Genomic DNA, 27292 nt, shown 5'->3' with positions numbered 1-27292 from the left:
CTAACTGTGATACTTGATACTTTTCAATACTCAGTGCTCATTTCATTCTGATCTCAAAAGGGATTGAAGAGTAACACTTTACTTTAGCATATATAAGCAGCATATAAACATTTGGTAAATGGCTAATAACACACCATAATATTGTTGTAAGCAGATATAAGTGTTTATTAATGTATTTGTCAACAACTATAACTCCTTCTATGGCATCTGTAAATGGAGGTTGGTGTATAAATGGATATGAATGGCTATATAGCAAAAGATCTAAAATAGATCTTCACAGGAGAGTTTATAATTCTTGACAAATATAAATGTCCATATGTCTGCATACAACTACATTATAGTAGGTTATAAACACACTGTAAGTAGCTGAGCCTAAAGTAAAGTGTTACCTACTGAAGTTCAGTGCTTTTACATTTTAGTGTTGTGCTCACACAATCGCTTGTTGTGCATGACTGCATGTTGTGATTTTCACGCAACGTGCAGATGATCTGGACTCACAAGAGTAGCGCTGACATGTCCCTGACACGGTGATATACACATGCTGTTCTTTTAATACCGTGTATATGTACCTCACATCATGGTGTGTCACAAGCTGTTACATAGTTTTCCCCTCAAAGTCCGCGGAGACACTAAAGCTGGGACGTCACTCAGTCAGCTGGTCTGGTCCTGACTGCCAGACCGAGTCTAGACAATAGACACTGCAGTCTGCAAACCACACGCACACACTCTCAACCCCCCCACGCACACGTGACATAGATGTTCATGACCGTGGGCTTGACCCCTATACATGCACACTCACACACACACACACACACACACACACATGCACACACACACACACACAAAGACAAACACACACACACACACACACAGACTTGTAGGGAGGACTGTGTCTGCCTCACTTTGCCCTCTGGCCCATAGGAAACAGCTGGGACCACATCATTTGCATCCACAAACACACACACACACACACGACACCGCCTCTCTGTTTATATTACTAAAAATGATCATTATACATTCAATTATTCAAACACACAGCCGTAATGCACAAGCAATTTGTATTATAAGCGCCCGACCCGACACAAACAAGCTCCACCTCAACGACAACAACCCCCACCCTCTCTGACTATCACTAACACACACACACACACACACACACAGAGGCTAGACTACAGTGTGTCTAGACACAGACACACAAGTCAACTTTATTTTCACACTGATGATGTGATTTTAATGGTTTCAGGGCAAAAAGGTGAGTAATAAGCTCATGTATACACATCAAAATAACATTTATTCACAACAATGCTGTTTGTTAATGTAAGCATAGTTCTGGTTATTCACAGTTTTTCAGCTGTCGCCAAGATTACATCTATACTTACTACACTTATGCCGATTAAAACATATTTTTCTTCCCATTTCCACACAAAGCTGGTGTTTTTCCAGCCCCAAAACTGAGCTTTTAGCCTTCAGAGTAAATATATCTGAAAACGGTGGCCTTACATTTTAGTGTTGACAGGGAAAACTGAGCTTTTGGAAAACTATGATGTAAACCTGCTCACAGTGGAATATCTTTGCTTGTTTTGTCCAACCTACAGTCCAAAGCACATTGGACTCTGGGAACTTGTGAGGGGCAGTTTTCACTATTTTTAGACATTTTATAGACTAAATGATCAATTAATTGTGAATAAAAATGTCAGATTTAGGTGGCTTAGTACAGACGGTGTACATGCTTTGTGCTCATAGTGTAATGTGGAAGTAGAAGGGCAAGTGTTGTCTGTGCTCTGTGTTTCTCACTCTTATCTATCCAATACAACTAGTTGTAAAAAGAAATCTCTACATTGGCAGAGCAGATATGTACTTTCCATCTGCAGACTGCAATTTAAGGAATGTGGTGAATGTTTCTGCACAAGTATGCACAACTTTTATTCGATTAAATCTTGGTGGAAGTCCAAACTCGAGTGTGTCTGTGGATGCAAATTATGTGGACCCATCTGTTTCCAAAACATGACGTTAAGTCTTGCTACCTGGTCAGATTCAGGATGGAGTCGAATGATTTGCCTACTCCTAGCCTTAAAAGTGTGGCGCCGTCATCACATCAGACTCCACCTCACCCAAATGTTGCTTTGAGCTCGTGGCTTGGTCCAGTTCAACCACAAGGCCTTAGAAAGACAAAGGCTTTTCTTTTTAGAGAGTCTGTAGAAGAGGAAGATATGTAGGAAAAGATTACTTTTGGAAGGTTTGAGGAAAAAGAACGGGACAGTAAGGATAGAGTCTTGTTGCAGGAAGTAAACTGAGAGCTTTCACGTTTCTTGAAAAAATCTCCCATCACACCTGAACTGACAGATTCTTGGCAACATCAGAAACACAATCGCTGCTCGCATTGTGTCCAACAACCTCCCACACCTCGTTCAGTGAAGAGAGGGTGGTCCTTGCCAGCTGGCACACATACACATATATATATGAGGCCCATATCGTTTTGTGCTCTGTAGGCACAGAGCCAGATTCCCAGCTTGTTTACCATCCATCCATCCATTAAGCCTTCATTACTCAAGTACAGATCCACTCATGGTAAACATTTCTGACACTGATGCTGCAGAGAAATGTTGACAACATCAGTCACTGTCAGCTGTGAACTCGAGTACGTGGAAATTTGCTCTGCTCAGAGACTGAATAAGAAACAGAATTTCCAGGTGTGTTTGAGGTTTTTGCCAGATGTCACATGTGATAAACTTTGACATGAGAATTTGTCCGACCAGCAGAAATTCTGTTTTTAGTAAATAAACCATTGAAAATCCAACACGAAATACCCGGACAGTTAGATATTTTCACTTTTTGCTTGGCTTCACTACACCTCCCTCGCTCACTCTTTCATTTTTTATGCTTTCCTCGCTTTGCTTCGTTTGAATGGCTTTGTCACAGTTATCTTGTTTGGGTTTTTGCAGAGATTTGTTTTGTCTAACACACATCCACAGACACAAAAGCGAGGGCGAGTTGATTCATGCAGAGCCTTTGAGGAAGAAGAAAAGATCTTTTCTTAACCAGGTGTTTCTACTGTTTCTACTGTTGGCCACTGAGCCACTGTGGTGAGGCCGCTGAGGCTTCAGTGTCCTGAAACAGAGGAAGCATTGAAGCTATTATTTCAATATAGATATAATACTGTGTGAAAACATGGAGGTAAAGAACTGTACCATTATTATTATGACGCCTTCGACTTACTGTTGTCTATTACAGCGGTTCCCAACCGTTTTGGCTTGTGACCCTTTGAAATGAAGCAGTGGACACTCATCAAACATGATGGCCACAGTGTGGACATGAATTATGAGCAGTTCAAGCTACAGTTATTTGAAAGATTTTCAGAGATGAAGACATAGAACTATACAAGATTACACTAGAAAAGTTACAACAAAAACACAAACAAACATAATCTTGTGTTACAGAAATGTGGGGTGTTTTTTTTTTCTTCAAATTCAAGCTCTGTAGAGCTGCAGAGTTGTTTTCACATAATTCTCTGTGGGTTCATCACCACAAGCGACCCCTTTCACATCGCATGTAGTCATTTGATGCATTGTTAATATAAAGTATTGATTTGTAGAGCTTTCAATGAGGCTGTGTAGATGCTAGCTCGGGGAGAACGGCCTGTTGAATCACATGACACACACAGTTTGAACACATAGTGTAAATGTCCATGTAGACTTATGTTTTCCACACATTCACATAAACTGTAGCCACAACTAGATGTGCTTTCAATTCATTACCATTGTTTATAATGTATAACACACACACCTGTAACCACAAACACACACACAGGGTCAGACATTCAGAGCATTCAGACATTGTTGTGTCTAGCCAGGTGTGTGTGTGTGTGTGTAAGGACTGGCTGAGCTGGTTTTGGTTTGGCAGCAAAACACTGTTTGGACAGGGACAGCATGTCTGGCTCACATACACACACATTTACCCACATCCCCCTCCTCTGCAGATTTGATGTCACACTCTCTCACACAACTGCATTTACTTTATCTAACACACACATACGCCCGCAGTTTCAGCATAACAGGTTTGTCCTTGAATATTTTTTAGACTCAATTTTTGCCACATCAGTGCTCCTGATTGTCACTGAAACCCCCTCAATGCTCTCACGAAGAAGAGAAAAGGCAACGTTTTCTTTCCAAACTCTGTGCAGGTCCTCACTGCTAAAAAAAAAAAGATTATCTCCAGCTTTTAGAAAATGACTTCTGGTGTGTTATTAAAGCACATTTTGGCTTGTTGTGAAAGTTATGACTCAAATTAAGACCTTCAACTACCAGCTGAGTTTTGGGAAGATGGTATTAAAATATCGGCTGTTTAATTTTAGGCAGCAAAGTTCTGCAGACATTGATTTATGACATAGAAAGTAAATGTAGTTTGTTTTTGCAGCTTTTCCAGGTTTTAAAATTGTTTAGCTGAAAAGGGGACAGATGCTACAAACCAATTTTTATCAAAGTACAGACAGTGAATTTCACACCGACCTAAATTTACTCTCATAGCAGTTTTCATTATATATAAAGTCTAGATCCTGTATAATTAAACTGATAACAGCTACAACAACCAGTGGCATCTAACCAGACGTTCAATCAACCAATCAGCCCCAAGTCCAAAATCTTCAACCTGAAAACAAAAACAAAGAACTAAGTCAGCAGAAAATTAACAGGAAACTATTATGATAATCAATTAATCGCCAAAAGTCATGTTTCAAGAAAAAATGCAAAACATTTAATGGTTCCAGCGTCTGAGTTGGGAGAACGTGCTGCTTTTCTAATACAGTAAATTGAATCTCGTTGGGTTTTGGACTGTTGAACGGACACCAGACTGTTTTCTTATGATTTATAAACAAAATGATTAATTGATAATTGAGGAAATAATCAGCTAGTTAATCGATAATGAAAATAAGCCTCAGTTGAAAAATATTAACATTTGTCACGATATAGATTATATAGTACATACAGTAGATTATTGTGATATAGATTTTAGATTTAGGCACCATTGCTTAAGGCCACTTTGGCAGCACAGCAGGGATTGAACTTCTATTACTAACCTGACGCACTGTGAATGTGTGTACATATACACCCACTGCAGACTGTTAATGATTACTATTATGTCTAGTATCACATTGGATCAGAGCCATCACACACACACACACACACACACACACACACACACACACACAGGCCTCTGCATGTGACCTGCCCTCTGCGACTGTCTGACTTCCCTCTCTCTTTCACATTCAAATGAACAGTGTGTTTCTGTGTGCGAAGGTCTGACTGTGTGTGTGTGTGTGTGTGTGTGTGTGTGTGTGTTTGTGTACGTAGGACTGTGTGTGTGTGTGTGTGTGTGCGTGGGGGTGCGAGACGACAGGGGTAGTCTAGCTCCTTCTGGCTAGAATTCTAATGAGCACCACACACACACACACACACACACAAAGAGAGACCCAGACAAGCAGCTGATAATGAGGTTTGATTTTCATATGTTTCAGACAGAATGCACTGCAGGTCAGCTAGTACACAGAGGAGCAGTGTGTGTGTGTGTGTGTGTGTGTGTGTGTGTGATTTCTGGTCTTCGTCTTGTTGGACATACTCTCACTTTTTCCGTTGTTAACATTAATGACCATGTGTGTCCATTACGGCACTAGGTGTGTCATTTGCTTTTGTCTGTGTTTTGTCTCTGTTTAACTGATGTTTCCCATGTCAGCACAGCCAGACCTCTATTTAATTTTTATTTATTTAATTTTTTTAAAGCACAGCCAGACTGTTGTTTGTGGTTACATTAAAAACCAGAAATAACACAAACATTCAAACTCTTAGACCATTTAAAACACAACTCGCTCTGACCGGTTGTGGGCAGGATCAGAAGCTCTGATCGCATTTATGCATTTTATTGCATGTTACTCATGTTATAATCTTATTTTTGGAGACATACAGATGTTGAGTCGCCAGCTAATTTCCATAGTCACGTTGTCAAAGGAAGTGAAATAATGTAAGCAGAAACAAAAGATGAGAAAGTTGCAACATATGAGAAGAGACACTGGGCAGATGTTGTGTTATTTGTCTAAAGTCTACATTATCTTTATGTCCCCAGTGCTGGAATGGAAAATTATAGCTTGGGTTAATACAGTTCACAGGCTGATGAAAAGCATTCAAACCGACATAAACAGTGTTGAGATGATTTGTATTTTGTCAGGTTCAAACCAAGCACAGTCCACCTCAGTAAATAGACAAATAAATAAATACATCAAGGGGAAACCCTGGAAACCCTGGAAAGTAAAACAAATAATAACAAATAATGTATTTTGTGTTTGTTTGAAATTCTCTTTCATAACGTTACATCATTCTGATGGGTTAGAACAACTCAATAAAATGACTCTAGAGCTTATTATTAAGCCCAGTGATGTATACAACTGTTCTTCAGTCATCTGGCTCTCAAATCAAAGTTGCAGCTTTAAAACTTCTCTAATCAGAGAAGCTCTAATCAGCTGTTCATCCATGTTGCTCCCGATGTGATGCTCAGGAAAACAATGAATTACAGGTTAGGGTTAAGGGTTAGATGTGATTGGAGGCGGAATGACACGCTCAAAACTGTGACCTTCAAAGTTACTGGATGTTCATTTCATGACTATTCTACTATAAGAAACTGAACCTCTATAATGTATTTTTAGCCATGATAGCGGCATGGCTTTAGGGATGCTAATGTCGGCCTGTCGGTCGGTCCACCACGTTAGTCCAGACTGAAATATCTCAACAACTATTGGATAGATTACCATGATGTTCAAGTTCCCAAGAGGATGAATCCTACTGACATTGTTGGTCCTCTCCCTTTTCCTCTCGTGCCACCATGAGGTTAACATTTGTGCTTCAGTATGAAACATCTAAACAACTATTTGTGAAATTTGGTTCAGAGTCTGTGACCAACTCACTGATAGCGTTAGCATAGCTAGTGCTCCAGAAGGGACTCACAGTTTAACATGGGAGTTCCCTGGATTAGCACGCTAAATTTAGACTAATGCAACACTCTCCTCTACTCTGATCTACTCTATCTATTCTGCCCTCTCCTACTCCAGTGTACTCATCTACTCTCTTCCTGTTACCTCGATTACTTCTATCATACTGTACACAAATCTACTGTACTCCCCTGTCCTCTATTTTACGCTGCTTTTCTTCACGGTTCATCACTCTTTCTTTTACCACAGTTCAGTTTTCTATTACTCTTTTCCTGTATACTAAGTTGTATACAGTATATTGTTGTATATTGTTTGCTCTGCTATATTTTGTTTATTCCTATTCTGTGTATGCTGACTATTTAAGTTGGCCAGTTAGCCAACTTTATTAGGATACAGAGTTTAACTCTAGTCGAACCTACAACCCATCATGTTGGTAGCTCTTCAACACGACACACTGGATGTTAATATCCAGACACACTGCGTTGATGGGTATATGTCACGGGTTGACAGGACGATATATAAATGCATCGTCAGATACTTTGCGATACGTTAAATATCTCTGCTTGTGAGTGGCCATTGTGGGCAATGGTCTGCTTTATGGCCCAAACGACGCATGTTCAACATGACGTTTCCTTTTAAGAGCAAGCAAAGAAAGAAAGACGAGAATCAGAAAGGAGACAGATAGAAAGATGACGGGATGATAATTGACCCTCTCAACCATACACACACACACACACACACACACACACACACACACACAAGTACACAACTCCCTCTCTGTTTTCCCACTGTTGAAACCAGCAGTGGGAGTTTTGTGGACCAAAGTTCCCACACTTGTTGGCTGCACCATGACCGTGGCTTCCAAAGTCAATGGAGAGAGAGAGTGTGTGTGTATGTGTGTGTGTGTGTGTGTATGTGTGTGTGTGTGTGTGTGTTTGTGTGCCCCCCCCACTCTTCCACCCCCTATAGCCTTTCTCATGGAAATTGGCAAGCAAGCAAATTGTGTGCACCTATGACCTATAACTCTCTCTCTCTCACACACACACTCTCTCTCTCTCTCTCTCTCTCTCACACACACACACACACACACACACACACACACAGCTGTCTGTGCTATTTCTGACTACCCAGACTGCCGAGTCATCCGAGGACTGAGGAAGGAAGGGGGGAGGGAGGAATTAGCAAGCTTCTCTCTCTCTCCCTTCCCTTTCTCCCTTTCTTCTCTTTTCATCATAGTTTTTTTTTATTCTTTCTCCTTCCTCGTCTCCTTCTCTCCTCTCTCCTATCGTTGCTCCTATCTAAACCTTCTTCCCTTTCCTTCTGCTTCTGTCCATCTTCCCTTCAAGAGCTCTTGAACTTCTTTTCTTTATTCTTTCCTTACATGGACATAGGGGTGATAAGGGGGCTGCAGCACCCCCTAAAATCTGGCATAATAAAGACAATCGCTTAATAAAAAAGTGTAAACCTGTGTTTCTATATGGGATATATGGGTTACTTATCATTATTAATATTTCTTGCAAAGTGATGCAGCTCGCAGCAGGTCGGCGCTTGCCCTATTGCTCATGAACACATTGAGGTGTTTTTCAAGTGAATCAAATTAACGAAAGACGTCAAGGCACTGACAGACAGCTGTCTCATGTGAGCGGGCCCAGCGTTTGTTTGAATATACGCTTGTGTCCTGTATGAAATGTCTGTATCCTCACTGCGCTGCATTATTATAAACTACTGCATGATGAACTGGTCATAAGCCACATCTTTCGCCCACATGCACGCCCTGTCTCACTCCCTCATCATCTCCTTGCAGGTTTTATGCTTCACTGTTGTTGCTGTGGCTGCTTTCACAAACAGTATGTCTTTGTGTAAAACGTTCTCAAATTGGTGTAAAAATAACTATTAGATATAAATTATACTTGCCATTCAAATTAATGCAAAAGCCATGACTCTATTGCGCACTCCTTTCCTTTCCTTCTTTTCCTCCCTTACTTCTCTCCATCCTTTTCCTCCTCTCCCTCCTTCCAACCCACCATATTTTCTTGCTTCCTGTCTTTCTGTATTCCTTCCTTTCTCCTACCCTCATATCATCCTCTTTTTCACCCCTTGTCTGCTCTCTCTGAGCCATCTGACTCGGCAATGACCGCCTGTGACCTTTAGCTGAATGCAGGAGGAGGAGGAGGAGGAGGAGGAGGCAGATAGACGGAGAGCAGGCAGCGGATGACAAATGAGCTAATTGCTTTAGATTAACCATGGAGTGTCTGCCTGCCTGCCAGGCTTACAGCCTCCTCCTGTCTAGACAACACCCCAGAGGGAGGGAAGAGATCAACAGCCTCTCATGCAACATGACCGAGAAGTGAAAATGTTTTAATGCCTTTTTTGTTGTCTTCTTCTAACTTAGCCAAGGATATGAGGTCAGTAATCTGCCCACAGCAGGAGAATGTATATTAAAGGGGAACTCCAGTCATTTATTATTGTACTTCCGAAACGTTGAGGGATTCACATGACAGATTTTAAAAATAATGGTCGAATTGATGACTTTTAGTTCCTATCAAGCTCCAAAAACTCAAGATCCTACATTTCCCATAATGCAACCTTTAAGTGTTTTCCTCATTAGACCTTTAAATCCTGCCAAACATCCACGTCTTTCAAACTCACCTCCAGTTCTGTAACACAGGCTTTCTGTTATATATTGTATTCTCCAGGCCCAAGCTGAGTGTCCCTTTAACTTGGCCGGTCAGTAAACACTCAGTAAGTCAGTACGTAATGATGACTCAGCTATGACACATATTAGTCCTGACTTTTGATTGGTCTCTCAACTTTTCTTGCCATTGACCAAGCAGTTAGTTGACAACAGTCACCAGGAGCAGAATGTCAACAAACAACATCATTTTGAAAGACATGGGTGATTTAAGGGTAGATGACAGACATGAGGGTGTTTTAAAAGACAGATGCCAATGTTTTTATTCACTCGGCTTAAATTAGACCATTTTATACCAATAGTAATAATAAATAAAGATGAATTAATGAATACAGCAATATATCATATATTTTTGAAATGTATCCCTGGCAGAGAAGAGACATTTGCACAAAATATAATTATAACACTTGACCTGTTCAAATAAATAGAAAATTCTTCTGACTTTGACTTTTAACCTTCAGTATTTCCGGAAGCAGTCATAAGAAAATAATTATAAAACTTGGAGTCAGTGCAAAATCTAGCTAAAGACGGCTATGCATTCAGTATTTTATTTGTATTTGGCACAAACAACTAGCTGTACACATTTTTGGTGTAAAACCGTGACAGAAGTCAAATGCAGTAAACCCTGAGTGCTGTTTGACTCAGTGTTGAAGAAACTTCATTGTGTATTTTCATTGATGCATGTTTTGTGCCTAAGGATGTTTTTTCACTGGTGCATCTGCACAACACATTTTCTTTAAAAATGATTTTGTCATGCCAAAAAAGCTTCCGAAAGTGAAACAGGGGTAAAGATAGAGAAGAGGGGGAGGAAAAAAGAAGTGGAATGGTTGAGAAAGAGAGAAAGAAAAGAAAGTACTGTAATAAACCTGAGTTGAAAATGTGCCTAAATATTACACACAAATATTTTTCTGCTTACTTAAGTGGAAAAATTGGTATATTGATATTATGTAATCTTGTTACACCTTTTTGGAAATTCACTTACAATGTGCAGAACATCTGGATGGAAAGATAACATGAGAGAATGATTTTCCTGTTAGTATGCAGAGTGGAAGGAGTGAGGTCAGGGAGGGATTCAGAGACGGCAGGAAATGAAAGAGAAGGAAGAAGCAGAGAGAAAAAGGAGAGCGTGAAAAATAAGAGAAGACAAGAAAGAGGAGAGAGGAGGTCTGCTGACTGACCCGCTGACCTCCCCATTTGGGAGCTGACAAGTTTTACCACAGGCTGGCACACACACACACACAGTCAGCAAGTATTTTCTATGAATTATGACTCATCAAATCAGAGATGCTGAATGGAAACAGCACACTTTTGTTACATTTCCACAATACTGCAACAAACCTGTCACTGATTAATGATCCAATAACTAATAAAATAATGAGAGTGTAAAATATATATGACTCTAAAAGTGGAAGGAAAATGTAATCATTTCATGCTGTAACTTATAATGAAATAACATCTTCATGCAGACTAAAGTCATTTTTCACAGCAGACGCTTTGTGTAATTAATAGCATTAATGATTGCGGTGATTGTCGGAACTGAGCCATCAGTAATGTTGTCAGATTCACCTGTGTCAAAATATCTGCTGTGAAAAAAAATATTAATCTGGAAACCATGAAGAAACAAGGCTAAACCACATGTTGAGTACAGACACCGCAGTCCAAACCAAAAGAAGCCTTTCTTTTTCTCATCTTCACTGTTAACATAGCAGGAGAGTCCACAGGAGGGCAACGAGTCCACAGTGTTGTTATTGGTTGATAAAAATGCAATTTATATGTTAAGGATTTCAAAGGGGGGCATGACAGAAAAAGTTTGGGAACCACAACAATAATCATTTAAGTATGTGCTATTAAGTGATGTAATGATGTCGATTGTTGCATCGGTGATACAGTAATCTTGTACAGCGTCAGGAAAAAAGGTTTTGTTATGTCTGAGTTTGAAAAGAGAGACAGACGAGAAAGAATGAGGAACGAAAGGAGAGAGGAGTTGTGGGAGTGTTTTGGCTGAAAGACGGAGTTCAGCACCAGCTGACAGAACAGAGAGACAGACAAGCTGTCAGCAGGCAGTGTGCCACACACACACACACACACACACACACACACACACACATGGTGGAGGTCTGGGTGGCTTCACACAGATGGCGAGGCTGGCATCACGGTGCGTTTAAGTGTCTGTTCCTTTTTGCCTTTTATAATATCAGTTAACAAGCAGGGGAATGTGACTGTTTACTTATTTTAGTCCGTGTGTTTATGTTTCTTCTTGTGTGTGTTTGCGTTCTTTCCTTCCATTTCTCCTACCTCACTTCATTTCTCCTGTTGCTCCATTTCCTTCCTTCCTTCCTTGCTTCACTTCGTCCTTTACTTCTGTTTTCCTGTAATAGTAAATATAATGAAGATGATTGTGGAGGATTCTCTTTCTTGTGTTCTTTCTTTTAATAATTGAGATATTTGATCTTCAAATCATTTATTCGAAAATTAAAAGTGAAAGTGGGACCACCTCTTGTCACCCACCAAATAATACAGTCCCATAGAAACAGGAACAAGTCCCTGCTCATGTAGTGCACATTAAAGAAGTCCACTGAAAGTCTATGAAATCTTCGAGTGGTGGCTCTGAAAAGTGTCACAGCAGCTCTGGAGACTGAAAGTCGAAATGAGAGTCACCTGAATGCATCAAAACACATCAAAATGCCGATAGAAACTTCTCAAACTGATCCATATGTTCAGTAAGTTCCAATCTCTCATAATTTCCCCACAACATAACAAATTACACTACCTCCATCCTCCAATGCAGCAAGGTGCATATTCAACAATTTATTGGTGAAGCGGTATTTTAAAAGCAGGGAAAGACAGCTTTTCAGTGCAGTGTCCCTTTAATCTTTTTGAATCATATTTCAAAATATAATTTGACCTCTTATACATACATGATCACCCTTCTTTAGAGTAGCTACACGTGGTAATGTTCATACTCTGGAGGTACTGCTAATGCTGAACACAGTTAGCATGAGTCCTGGGAGGATTCTCATGTCTTTGTTGTAAATATTGAGCAGAGATCACTGATTACAGATCAGTTTATTGATTTAAATCCCCTGATTTTTCATATGTGCTAATGAGTAGAGAAGTTCAAGCTTCAGAGTCTGGCCCCCCCCCCCATTTCTCTCATCATTATTCTGTCCGTCCCTCTGACCCATCTGTGTCTCCCAGACGCTCCCACCACTCCCCCTCTTTTTCTCTCCCCTCTCTGTCTCTTTCTCTCCCTCCCCTCCTCCCTCACATTGACCCCTTTTGTTCACAGCTATTGGGTGGTGGTGGTGGTGGTGGTGGTGGTCGGGGGGGGTGTGGAGGGGTCCGGTCAGCTGTTTCCTCAGTGTGTGTGAGAGTGTCTGGACAGTGTGGGAATGTGTGTGAGAAAAAGTAGCAGACAAAGCTTGGTCGAGCCTCAGAGTGTGTGTGTCACCCAGTGAGGACACACACGGTGTCGGAGCATCCACAGGACATGTAGCTTGGAGTTTAACAGCAGTGGGAAGATTTGTTTTACTTTCTTTTATTTTTGCTGTTTTGGTTTAGTTTTAGCTCGTTAACTGTATTAGTTATAATCACTGGAGTACAAACGTCTTGGTCTGAGCAGAGATCTTATACTGCGAGGAGACTATGCAGCCTTCATCACGGAGTCACAACCATGAAAACTGTGTTCAGACGCAACTGTGTGGTGAGTTTCTGATCTCTGCTCACAGAGGAGAAAATCTGCCTTTGATCAGCTTCTCTGAGTTGATGTGTTTGATACACTCAGGACTGATATTGTTGCTGACTAGAAGTTGGAAGAATGATACTCCTCAGGCTATTTCATCCTTTCATCTGTTGTTTAGGACATTAGAGTTGTCTGAAACAATTCATTGATTAGTTGTTTGAATGAGCTGCAAGTCTTTTGTCACGCAAAAATGCCAAACGTTCACTGGTGTCCGCTTCTTAAATGTGACAATCTGCTGCTTCTGTCTGCTTTGTTCAGACAAAAGAAGCAATTTGAAGATGTCTTTTCAGGCTTTCAAGGAATTGCGACGATTAAAAAGAATAACTTTTAGGTTGCCAGGTAGTGAAAAATCCTATTTTTTTGTCCTATTTGATAATAATGCAGTCATAAATGTTGGTAATCCTTTTCTAAACTTTACTATATAAACTATAAACTTTACTATATTGTGATATCTATTGATAGTGAATATTGATCATATCGCTCACTCCTAGCCTTGAGAATATAACCTCTAGAAGTTTTGTTCAGTTCGTATTGATAACCTTTATTTTGAAATCCAGCTCGGATTGATAACCTTTATTTTGAAATCTAGTTCAGATCTAAAAGTCAAGTTTGCTTTCACTGTAAAACTTATTTACATGTGGAGAATCGAGCTGGGGTCTGTTCTGAAACCAGAGTTGGGTGATAAAACAGTGAAGTCCTCATTAAAAGCCGGCCTTGTGCTCTGGTGAAACAGCAGCCGTCGATGGTTAAACTATGAGAAACAAATCAAGTTTGGTTAAACAGGAATGTGAATAAAAGCCTCTTTAACTTTTAGTGCTGCTGCTGTGTTACCAAACCCTCCAGATGAACACCAGACCGCAAATAAGAACTTTGTTGGAACTGAGTCAAAGCGCCTAGACTGTGGGTTTTTAACCAGGCTTCATGGAGTGTTTTAAGGTTACTGCACAGGACAACTGGTTTCAGATAAAAAGAATTAACTGGTTTTAACACACTCGAGACTCTCGTGGTCGTGTTGATCATGTGAGCAGTTTCAGTTGTGTTTCAGTGTTTTTCCCGCTGGACCTGTGACGGTTACAGTTTTATGGATCTAATGTTCATGTAGTGCATGCGTGACCTGGTCGGTAGTGTCGTGAAGTTGAAGTGGTTTTAGGCTTCAGAGGAAGAGGTTTGAGAATCATATATGAATGGTGGAATTCATGAAAAGGTTATAAATGAGTTATAAGGGTCACCTGACCGTCTCTTCACGTTGTGTAATGGTTAGCTGGTCAGAAGAACATAACAAGACTGTGAGAACTGGTGTGAACTGTCTGAAAAGCAGTCTGCAGAGTGTGTGTGTGTGTGTGTGTGTGTGTGTGTGTGTTGTCTGCAGGCTGCTTTAATATGTTCTTCTGTCTGACTTGGCCCTGACCTCTGCCTGCTCCCTGTGAAAAAAAAGTGTGAGAAAAAGGCTCCATTTGTGTGTGTGTGTGAGTGTTGAGGGGGGGGGGGTTAGAGCAGACTGTCTCTAAACAAAGCTAGCCCTGTCTGTCTGTCTGGTCTAGTGTGTGTGTGTGTGTGTGTGTGTGTGTGTGTGTGTGTGTCTGACCTCTATATAAGGACCACATCTCTGTCTGGACTGTGTCTGAAAACCTTTTTTCTGTCTCACAACACAGAAACATGCAAACATCTTTGTTGTATCGACACTTTACAGTTTATATGCATTTAGAAGCAGACGTTTCTTTATTTTATTTGATAGTTAATTGTTAACGGATAGTTTTTTTTAATATTCATGTTATTGAGCAAAATTGTCAATTATTGCCTGGTTCTCCAGTATAATAAGGATTCACTGCTGTTCTTGGTTTTTAATGTATATATATATATATATATATAAACTGACAATTTATATGAAACCTGATGTCCTTTTTATTCATAGATGTGCAATTTTTTCCTTTTCATTTGTTTTTATTGTATTGACAGTTTTTATTCAGATGTGAAAAGATTAATAGGAATTTAAAGGTTATGCTTTTAGTTCTGTGACAATAATAATTAACCATATAAATATTACTTACTATGCTTATGGGAACCTCAATGGCAACTGTGTTGGGTGGAACGAGTCTTTGTATTAAAGGGATTTTCCAACGATTTAGTATTGCTCTTCCATATAGTTGGGTGACTTGCAAAAGACAGATTTAAAAGGTCAAAATTAATGCAGAAGATATCCTGAATTTTAGTCCCTAGTATGAGTCAAGTTCCAAAAACTCTGTATCCTACACTTCCCATAATGCAACTGGATGTAATACTTTCATTAGACTCTCCCTGCCTGGGAAATGCCCATGTTGTGCACACACCATGTCCCAGCATGTAAAGCATGTTTCTGTTAAAAATCTGTAGTTTCCAAGACATGACATCACTATGACAACATCAGGGTTATTTTCTCAGACTTGACAAAACTCCTGCCGAGCCACAGAAGACGTCGTACGTCTGTCTTCACAGGCTGAGTCAGACAAACCATGACGGGTAAACTGATATTGATCTTTGTGTCTGTGTTGTTGCAGCCCAGCTGGAGTTCGTCCAGATCCTGGTGATCGTGGTGGTGATGATGGTGATGGTGGTGGTCATCACCTGTCTGCTGAACCATTACCGCCTATCAGCACGCTCCCTCCTCTCCAGACACGCCCCCACACGCAGGAGACACCTGCCATTGGCCAACGTAAGTCAAACCCTACATTTACACCTGGTCTGTCATGACACTTGTGTCACAGTGACATCGTTAGAAAAAATAAATAAATAGTGAATTGAGCAGTTAAATGTAAAAATACAATGGAGCATATTGCACAGAAAAAACTTATTAATGCAAGTTTCTGCCTCAAACTTCAGGTGAGTTTAAGTGGGACTCACTTAAACTCTTTTTCCACTCACTCACTCACTCAGGGCCCGAAGCTTTGTCAAAGAAAAAATGGTGGCAAAGTAATGATGAAATGAAATAGCTTCTAAGTTAAGGTGAAAATGTATGAATTACTGTAAGAAAATTGGGTCCCAGTTTTACTGAATGCAACAGATATTCATGTGTCACAGAAAGCAGGATGTTTAAACAAATGGAGAGCATTAAATATAGACTGCAGCGCACATTCAGTCAGAAAAAAACATGAACGAACATTTGAATAACAGCTTGTGTGACACTTAAACGCAGTCGAACGTAGTTAGTTGACTCAAATATCACTAAACACACGGTAAATGATCAGTGCACTGCATTTATATTATGCTTTTCTATCTTAACAAAGCGCTTTACAATGTTGCTCATTCACCCAAAATAACTTAACATGATTCAATAAAAACATCAGGTCCAAACTAATATCCCACATACATTCCAGCTCTGTTTGCAGAACAGTAACTTTAGTACAGAAAAATAATTGTATAGATACAAGGAAACGGGTTAAGAAAAGAGCCGTGTTTTCAGTAGTTTACTCACTTTCTAATGAAAGACAAAGAGTTTGAGTGACAGCATGTGATCATAGTGATTAAACACTGCAGCAGGCTAATGCTAACACACTGACTCATTTCTTCATTAAGGGCCACAGCGGCTCGCCAAGACTATTTCAAGAAACGCACACACACGCGCTGACTTACACCTGAGGCTTCTACAAACATATGACTTCACTTGTGCTCCCTGAATCACCTGCTGCTGAATCACTGATGTGAGTGTGCGTGTGTGTGTGGCTTCAGTGTACAAGTAAGATATGAGTAAAGGATGAAGCATAGTCGTGCACACACACACACATAGAGCTCCTGATAAGCTCAGGGGAGTCATTGTCCTAGTTCATTTGGGTTAGCAGACAGACACACTGACACACATACAGTCTGTCAGACACGCAGGCAGACAGACGGGCAGGAAAACTGTCGCCACCCAACCAAAAACTTGCACAAAAGTTGGAAAAGTTGCTTCCACACAATTTGATAGAAGGAAAGAGCTGCTTTTGTTGATATGCAACAATGAAAAAACAATAACAAAGTACGCATTGCTCAACACTGAGGAATTAAACAGAAAAAAGATGTGTGAAATTTGAAAAATGTTGTAAGTATTTTTTCAGTATTACCAACATGTAAAAATACTGCAGCGAGAGCAGGCCTCATATGGACAGCTGCAAGGTTCACCGAGACATAAAGGCAATATTTTATGAAAATATGGGGACGTTTAAAAAGGTTCTGTAGCAGTGAGTTTTGTTGTCACCAGCGGAGCCCTCTAGTGGACAAAAAACTGGGCTTAAAAATGTCAACATCACGGTAAAGTTACAAGTTTAAAATGTGGTTTGGACAGACACGGTTGTCCCACAGTGCAACATATGACAGAAAATAAACATAAGAGCTACTCACAGCTGGAAAGAAAAGGAACATTAGTCTGGTTGTATTGCTACAGCTTCTTTTCGACAGCTTTGAAAACAAGATATAAACTAGTAAGTAAAAATATATTTGAAAGAAGTTCTAAATTGTTAGCAAGTCACAGCTTGATATACAGTATGTCTGTTTGGTGCATGCTTCCTGTCATTATTAAATATAGTATTTCATTTATTTATTGCATCTTTTTGTTTTTATTAATTTCTAAAATAAGTGCAGTAGTGTATAGTATAGACTTAATAGCATATATAGTGCTACGTAGCGTGCTGTTGGAACAGTTTGGACTCAGTAAACATGGTACATATACTCCTACTCTTTTATTTACATCAGCGTTATTGACATGAAATAAAATTCAGCATTTGATCAAGATCTCTCTCTCTCTCTCTCTCTCTCTCTCTCTCTCTCAGGAGGGAGGTCTGTGGTCTTCTGAGGGTACGGGAACAAACAGTGGTCTAAATGAGGTGAGCTATTCTGCAGGGAAATAAACCAAGAACTCAGTTTATAACAACTCACTTCAATATTGTTTGGTATGACATGGCACTAATTTGTTGTCATTCCTCACCACAGCACCAGGTGTATAACCCACGCCCCCCAGACCGAGGGGTCCCCTCGTCCTACCTACAGCGGGAACCTCAGCACGCCCAGTCCCAGCCCCAGCCTCCTCTCCAGTCCCAGCGCTTCCAGCACACATACGCCCCGAGTCGGTTCCAGCCGACATATCCCTACCTGCCCCAGAGCCTCATCGATCTACCCCCCACCATCTGCCTTTCGGACGGGGAGGAGCCCCCGCCGTACCAGGGTCCCTGCACCCTGCAGCTTCGAGACCCGGAGCAACAGATGGAGCTGAACCGCGAGTCGGTCAGAGCACCGCCCAACCGAACAGTGTTTGACTCCCACCCCCTCGACCCGTCCAGCTCCTGTTTGCAGGCCAGGTAACATTAGAGAAGTTGTCAGCCACTGAAATCACTCCCTTGTTCTCCACCTTTCTGCTTCTACAGTTGGTTGGTCCTTGTTGAACTGCTTCCCTCAGTCTCATTTGTTGTTTTGCTTCCAGTCTGCAGGCCCCCCCTCCAAGTGTCCATTCAGGCATCAGTGTGTTAGAAGCCCAGGAGGCCTTGTCCCGGCAGCATAAGCAGGGCTCTCGAGTAGAAGGAGCTCCCCCAGCCTACAGCGAGGTGATTGGACACTACTACCACCCGACGTCCCTGACCCCCAGCCACAACCATCGGACTGTATCGTCCTCACAAGCACCCCCGTCCTCGTTCATACACGGTCTGCTTCGACCTCCACCTCAGCAGCAAGGAAGTGTGGACAACAGGAATGCAAGGAATACGAAGGAGAAATCCCAGAAGCCCCAGCAGGTGTGACAGTACTGCTTCCTTATTCCTAGCCTGAAGGATTATGTCTGCTCGCCACTCTGGGAAATGGTCAGTAGCAAATGAGGAACAACCCGGTCAATGGTAAAATCCACTCTGAATGGTTTAAGGGCTGGTTCACGTTAGTTGTAGTTGTAGCTGACATGTGGTCAGTTTCACAGTTTCCCCACTTCATGGATCGGGCTAGGACTGGGACGCAGCACACGTTGGCTTCTCGTTAGGTAAGAACACCTGGAAACCACATCACTCCTGCAGAGCACAGTTGCAGGAGAAAATCTGGTACTTCCTGTTCCACAGCTTCTTACTTCCTGTTTGAGGAGCACTTCAGATGAACTGATGATGATGATGTCAGAGCAGAAGGGCTGAAGGTGGACAGGGAAGGCTGGAGACAGAAGCCTCCCCCTTCCCTCCACCTCCCCCTCCTCTATTAGACTGATCTAACTAGTCTTCATTCATTATAAATATTTACTTGTTCTGTTCGTTTCTATAGAACTTTTTGTTTGTTTGTTTGTCTTTTTCGCGCTTACAAAAAGATTTCTATCCAGGCAAATGGCGAAATGTTGCAATTTTCTTGGTTCTTCCAGGTTTTGGTTTTTGTTTTCCTAGTGATATTCCCCCTCGCTGCTTTGACTCTTTAGTTCTGTTTCACCTTCACTACCGCACAATCCAACGTTGGCAGTGACTCCTGCACCAGGCTTTAGCTGTTTCACTGGGACCTATTAGCACATTAGGATATTTCCAGAAAGAGTTTAGATTCAGTTAGTGTTATCTTAAACTAGCTTACCAGTTGTAGCACGGTGCTAAAAGTCCTTGAGCTAAAAGTTCTGCCTTATATCGACCAAACGATGCAGGAGTCGTCGCTAAAATCCTTTTTTAGTCTTTTTTTGTTTTATTTTATGTTTTCTAAGGAAGGTTTGCACAAAGTTCAAGACTGTTCACCACAGAAAAAGAAAAAAATCGGCAATATGATTGATAAGAGAGAAAACAGAGAAAGTAGGGGTATTTTTCTAAACTTGATAGATTCTTATGAGTAAAGATGTTCTTTTTTTTGTTTTTATATGTTGTCTAGTTTTAGAAAAAGAAACAAACATCAGTAATCTGTTGGAGTGCCAACTTTCACATTTTGCTACATACATGTTGGCATATATACTATACAGAATGAGTATATATATACACACATGTATGCAAACTGAGAGCGAAATTTAAAAGCACGAATTTAGAGTTATTTATATAATTGCTGAAAAGAATTGCACTATTTTTTAGGATGCGCAGATGGAACGTGTGAGAGAGATATTTTATTGTGAAGGAGCTCTGTCTATTGAGGCGTAAACAGATCGAGAGAGACCTGAAACCACAGGGACTTTCCAGAGGGTCGGACCAGCTCAGTGCACAGCATCCAGTATCACGATAAGACATCATGGGGAGACTCTGACTTTGGTTCAACGGACTCGGATCAACCAATACTGTACCATTGATAAAAAAAGAAATAAATCCCTCGTTTATGCAAATGTCTGAGTCCTGTGAGCCAACGACAAGTCAGCATTCAACCTGCGGGCCCAATCAGAAACTGCTTGTAACTCTCTCTCTCTCTCCCTCTCATCCTATTGGCCGAACCGTTAGCCAATCCCAAAGCTGGCTGTCACTACCTCGACCAAACAAGCCATGCACATACGAGTTTGCTCTCATTAATCAGACTTTGTCACATCAAACAAATGTCTGAACTAATCAAGACAATGTGTAATGTAACAGTAGGATGTAATAGAGTTAGTTTTTAATCCTGCTGTGTGTTGTTTTATTTGAATGTCAGAATTGTTTTGATTTTTGAGAGAGAGAGAAACAACGCAGATCCAGTGACACCTGACGTCTCCTTTGTAGTATACTACTCAGGCAGGACGCCAGGCCGCCCTGCAGGCCCTGAATGAGGGATACGCTGACTGTGCACTGATGTGGCCTCACGCACCGACACATACATGCACACATTAGACCGACATTTTTGGTCGCACGCCTCAAGTTTCTTTTAAAGTTGTGTCTTTCCTGCCTTCTCAACACACACCCTGTCCCCTCTGGTAAGTCTCTCTGTCTCTTGCAGGCATCTCTGAGCACTTTACTGCACCAGGAAAGAGACAACAATCTTCTGTCAGCCAGCGCCGGCCTCGGCTCACCGCCACGCGATAAAACTTAAAAAACTACGGTAGAAGTCTTTTATATTTTAGGTTAAATTCCCTAACCTTTAGAGAAACACTTTTAAAAAGATGCAAAGAGTTGTGCTCCAAAACTTTAAACATCCTTCAAGTGGAAAACAAATCATAACCCCACTACCTGAAATCTAAGTCTGTACGATCTGTCATGACTAGAGCCGGGTATCGTATTACCAGTTAGACACCAGAGTTTCAGTACCAGTTCTACCATTTTCAATACTTTACTTCCAGAAATTATAGATGTGCATTTTCTACAAAAGACTTAAAAGGAACAATCTTATCAAAGATATGTAAATGAGATCATGAATGTGACCAGACGGTCGGCACCACAACAGTAACAAAGTTTGATACCCAGCGGGAGAAATGACCGACTCACTGAAAGATCAAGTGACCTTTTGTCCTTTTAAAAGTAATTATTTGTATTTTTGACTGGTGGATATTTCAGTTTTGGAACAGAACTCTTTGTGCGTTGAACGCTGCACGAGATGGGTTGTCGAAAACTAGACACACTGAAGTGTTGAAAAGTGACACGAGTGTTTATAGCAACCCGTCTCCTGTCATCTCTTTAAGAGTGTCGAAACAAAGGTGAAACTTTAACTCACTAAAGCAGAAGATTAGAAGTTTGTAGTTCTTGTGGTCAGTGTGGCCCCCACTCTTTTAACCCGGCGGTCTGAGGTTTTGTCGTGAATTTATATTGATGTGAAGGCGCCACAGGTTAGCCCAATCCCTTTACTGTCCAGCCTTTATGCAACAGCGCCCTCCACAGGGACCAAACCAAACCGCAGCCAAAACTCCTGAAGCTGAGTCCGCTTAATGTCGTAGCCTGAAGAGACGAGAGAGTAAAAAGGCCAAAAAAAGACATTTTATTATCTGATACGGTGAATCCTTAATCCAGTTTGTGCCTCTCATGTATTATCGATCAGTCATCTTTTTCTGAGAGATAAAGCTCAGGTGATCTTTGAAAAGACCGCACTTGCCACTATTTTGAAGTTATTTCCAGAATCCTTAAAGAGTCCACTTACCATCTAGATAAAAATATTCAATCTGCTGTACAATGAAAATTATTTTTAACTTGTTTCACAAGTTACGACTCTGTTTCCTAATCCAAACAAAGATGGTGAAATGACAATTAAAAATCTTTTCTATCTTGCAGCAGATGGAATATTTTTTATCTAGATCTAATTAATGATCCAGATTTTGGGGTCTTTGAGGATTCTGGTATCTCTGGTGTCATCAGTATCTCCTAAACAGAGGCTAAGTGTTGTTAAACAACCTCCTGGGTTTATTATTTAGCTTTCAGAAAATCAGATGCTGGATCTGTGACTCAACTGACCTTAACTCTCATAAAAATTGGATTTTTGTCATGGAGACATGGGAGAATTTTTAGGAATTCAGAAAACCAGGCTCTTCCTGAACAGCGGAGGTGTTCTGTTGTTGTATGAATCCTGCCTTAAACTTGTGTGATGCACGAAAAAAGACAAATAATCAAAAGTCATTTCTTAGCGATTCACCTTCCCTCAGTCTTGTTTACTGTCTTTCTTTCTCCTTTGTTCCTGTGCTGCACTGCCATGTTTTATTTAATGACGAGTACTTGAAGAAAAATCATATAAAGAAATTAATCTCTTGACCCAAAGCAGCTAAAGGAGCGATGAGTGGATCAATCAAAGTATGAATCACCTTTGACCTCGGAATGACATTATGAGCCCGGTCCCAGTGCAAGTTTAGATAACTTATTGACCTTCCCTTCCCTTTCCTGTCCTTTCCTTTCCTCTTTCCGTCCACCAGTATAATACTTGTGTTTGGACTGGGCTGCATCCTTTTTTAAACGGTTTGGTTCCCTGCACCGGAGGGTTTGCAGCGGGTACGAGAAGGCTGGACAGGCTCTGATCAGGGCGTCACAGTAGAAACAAATGATGGTAATAATAATTTAAAGTAACTTACCTACAGATCATGAGACATAAAACAGTGTAGGATCAATCTCTCGTTTCAGGGAAACCTGCGCTGGCTGACGATACTAAAAGAAGGCAGGAGGAGGAGGAGGAGGAGGAGAAACTCCTTCAAAGGCTCAAATCACACTTTTACTCACATAGATGAAATCCTTTTACATGCGCTTGTAATGCGCCGCACTACCTACACGTACACACTGGTATGTTTACATGCAGAGAGGTGATGACAGTTCATTGAGCTTCTATTTTAAACATTTACACCCCTTCAGATTCATGTAGTGGTAATTTAAACCAATAACTCTTTTAATAAACACATCTACATCTGATGATTGCATTAAAACAGAATTGGAAAAATCTAAACATATCCTTTAATGTCCATCTTAAATTTAGTCAGTTGAGTGAAATCCACGTAAACTGTATTTCACATATGACACCAATCAGTAACAGTCTGTATCTGCTTGAACTGGTCACACATTTCTCTTTGCTTTAAGCCAGCGTGAAGGCAGCGTTACAGCAGAGTGTTTCTGTAAAGGCAGCGGACAATGTCTTTTCCCAGAGTAGAGAGAGTGTGTGTGTGTGTGTGTGTGTGTGTGTGTGTGTGTGTGTGTGTGTGTGCGCTGTTAATGTACACTGACTTGCCCTGGGAAAGACCTCCAGCTGTCTAGACAAAAACTAAACACACACACACAGAGCAGCCTAAACAAACTAACCTAAGAACCAGACCTTCCACACACACAGGTGTACTTTCAGTCATCCACACACACACACACACCCTTTGTGGACCACACAAGATAGCAAAAACATTTATCTCACACACACACACACACACACACACACCTGGATGGCCTCGAGAGTTGCCTCCCCCCTCCTTCTTCTTCCTGTCTGCACGAGCTCTTCCTGTTTCCTAGAGATGCCTGCTGTCCAATGACAGAGCTCCTCTCAGACCGGCCCCCTCGCTGCCATTGGCTGGCTGTCTTTTGGTCTCCTTGGAAACGTTGGTTGTTTATTGTCGTTGCTATGTCGTACAAGTGTGCCTGCCTACGCTGAGACGGGCAAAATGTGAGTGGCTAGTTTGGGCTGTCAATCATCCCAGGCCACGCCTCCTTACTGTCTCAGATGATGATGATGATGATGATGAGATTGAGGATGATGAAGATAGATGTTTGGCGCAGAGAGCGTTGCAATACACCTACTATTTGCCTTTTTGATAATATTAGTCATATTTTAACGTAGTGTGCTAAATGTACTTTTTTTATTGTTGTTGTTGTTATTGTTGTTGTTGTTTATCCACTTGAGAACAAAAAAAGTCATTTTACTTCAATCCATCGATCACACAAAAACTTTTTTTTTTCATTTGTAAAACCAACTTTGAGAGTGTAAAACTACCTAACACACAAAAGCTGCAGATCACTGGCATGACGTGTAAATACAAGAAAATGCACTTCTGCTTTTAAGTGCCCTTTCAGAGCAAACGGGGGTCAAAAGAGACGAATCCCCGGCGTGTTTAACGTACGTCGTCTGAGGACAGCTTATGTTTAAGCTTGCTGCATTTGTGCAAACCACCACTCACCTGTGCGCTTCGTTCAGTCCTGACGTCGTCTTGCTGAGAACACTTCTGAGCACATTTTGCTCGCGCACTTACAAGTTCAAGTATACTTCTTTGTGCATGCAAACATCAAGTCCTGGTTGCCCAGTCGGTTTGTCCACTGCATCCCTAACCGTCGGCTCTCCTCGCCCAGCCCAGCGTCTACATGTGTGCCTTCTGGCGTCAGGGCTCAACGGAGACTTCTGTCCGTCTGTAAAACACGTCATGGTGCAATGAACCAATCAAATACTCCAATACTGTTGCCTTGTGACACTTAGACATCAGACAGCACCACAATATCTATAAAATACTTCTCAGTACAGGGCCATGACGTATGGAAGCTCATTCACGGCAGGAAGAGGAAAGAAAATAGATTAAATGTGAAACTTTTCATCATTTGTTTTTTTTCTTTTCCTGGCCGTTATGATGAAAAAGCCTCCTGAATGTCACTTATGCTGCGTTCCAGAGAAGCTAACTTCCTGTGTGAGTGTTAGCTGTTGGATAGCAAAGCATAGTCTTACTGACGGTCATGTTTCCTCTACTACTTCAACTTGAGGTTAATGTGTCAAGAAACTACAACTTACCAGCTGGGATGTTTGTTTTACTTCCGACATTTAATGGAACGCAACATGAGAAATGGCATTACAGGACAGTGGAGCCAACATGGCTGCCACGAAAATAAACAATGGCCTCCAGTACTCAGACCACTGCCCAGTTTTCTGTCCACAGCATCATTAAAGACATTTCCAAAGAAGGAATCATCCTAAATGAGTTACACCTGACTTGAACTTTTCCGTTTTTTTGTTATCTTTGGGCAAACACTTTGCTTTACAAATGCCTTTTTCCAGTTCCTGTAACTCCGTCGTTCACCTGTAGACAAGTATTTTTGGTATACAACAACACAAGTACTTGTTTGAAAGAAGAACTTGAAGTTGAATAACTCATTCAGAACTTATCCCATTAACACTTAGCAGACTGGAGAAAGGCAAAGTGTAAAAGAAACTGTTTTCCTCTTCTGTGTTTTTGCTCATTCTGCATCGCCGTGTTCTTTTCTGCTCTCGCTCTGCTCTTTGAATCAGCGCCGCGTGGCGCCTTTCCTCTGACAATGTTGAAGAAAATATAAGTAAACACTCTCTTTTGGTTGCAGTACGTATGTGTGCATATTCAAACAAGCCTCGATATCTTACAGGACACGGCAGCGCTCCGATGCTTGTCCGCCCGCGGTGACTATTGTAGAAGTCTTCCACCTGTTGTTGAGTTTTATCCTGCAAGCATGTTAAATGTGGGACTTGTACAATAGATCAGTTTGTTCTGGTCAGGATTTCTACATGCAGCTGGTCCACAAGTTTGGAGTGAAATCTTTCAGTTCAATCAAGACCAGATGTCAGATAGAATATGTAGGAACCCTGATCTGTTTATGTAGAAAAACGTTGGGTTCCCCTGAATTCACGTTCAGCACCAGGCTCATGATTCTTCCATCGAAGTGGGAGGAAGACGAACACGGTGCTGAAGTGTTGAAGGGGTTTAAATCCAGTCTGTTATCTGTCACAGCATGGCTCACATACTTATATAGAGGCCTACTTATTCTCAATGATAATAATTGCTTATTTGTGTATTAAAACTGTTTATTTTAATTTATATTGGATGGTCTACGTGTTGCAAGGTTTGTTATGTTGTTATTTTCTTCTCTGTTTGTTCTAAACAGAAGACAATGGTTTATCGTTGTTGTCACAGAACATGGTATGAATCGGACACATTTCAGTTAGCCTTCGATTTAAAAAATGAATAAAAAACGTTTTATAAATACGTCCGCGTCTCCTCTGGTTATTTATTTATGTATTTATTGTGGCATTTTTAATTTATGAACTTGCATGATGAGTTGAGAGGAATTAAAATTCTCATTATTCTCTTTCTAGATGTGATTAGAGGTAGAAGTCACATTTATACATCAGACTGAAAATAGGTTTGTTTGTTTTCCCCCAGTCATCAGCAGTATGTGTGCAAGTTTGCAAGAAAACAAAAAGTTGACTCTTCCCTCATATACATGTTTTCAGTAAATGCATCTATACACTATACAAGTTGATCTTACATTAAAAAAAAAAGAACCAAAATTACTCATTTTAAAGTATGTTTACTTTACATCTTCTAATTAACTTTACTTAAAATGTGGTTTTATTTACTAAATACAGGTTCATACGACATAAAAATAGCAAGAAAACGTAACTTGTTCTTTCCAAGTGAACATATAGATATAATAATAATATAAAATATAATAATAATATAATATCTATGTTTTCTGCTACTTTCACTTACATACAGTATACAGTAATATCATGTGGCTCCACAAACACATCTTGCATCCTGATCTACAGATCTCAAGTCAGAAATGTTTCCCTCTAACTGATGAACAGT

The 27292-nt window shown here is 40.8% G+C and overlaps 1 protein-coding gene across 1 annotated transcript in view; it reads left to right on the top strand.

Moving 5' to 3' along the window:
• Positions 1–19142, top strand: part of LOC139283342 (protein TMEPAI-like) — a 30265-nt gene extending 11123 nt beyond the window's left edge. The window contains exons 2-5 of the mRNA XM_070903340.1: positions 15939–16093; positions 18183–18236; positions 18343–18707; positions 18830–19142. Of these exons, the coding sequence (XP_070759441.1) occupies positions 15939–16093; positions 18183–18236; positions 18343–18707; positions 18830–19142 (887 nt within the window). The remainder of the gene's footprint in view (positions 1–15938; positions 16094–18182; positions 18237–18342; positions 18708–18829) is intronic.
• Positions 19143–27292: the final 8150 nt, after the last annotated feature.

This window comes from Enoplosus armatus, chromosome 3 (genome assembly GCF_043641665.1).
Source record: "Enoplosus armatus isolate fEnoArm2 chromosome 3, fEnoArm2.hap1, whole genome shotgun sequence".
Lineage (NCBI taxonomy): Eukaryota > Metazoa > Chordata > Actinopteri > Centrarchiformes > Enoplosidae > Enoplosus > Enoplosus armatus.
This window is presented reverse-complemented; position numbering and strand designations above follow the sequence as displayed.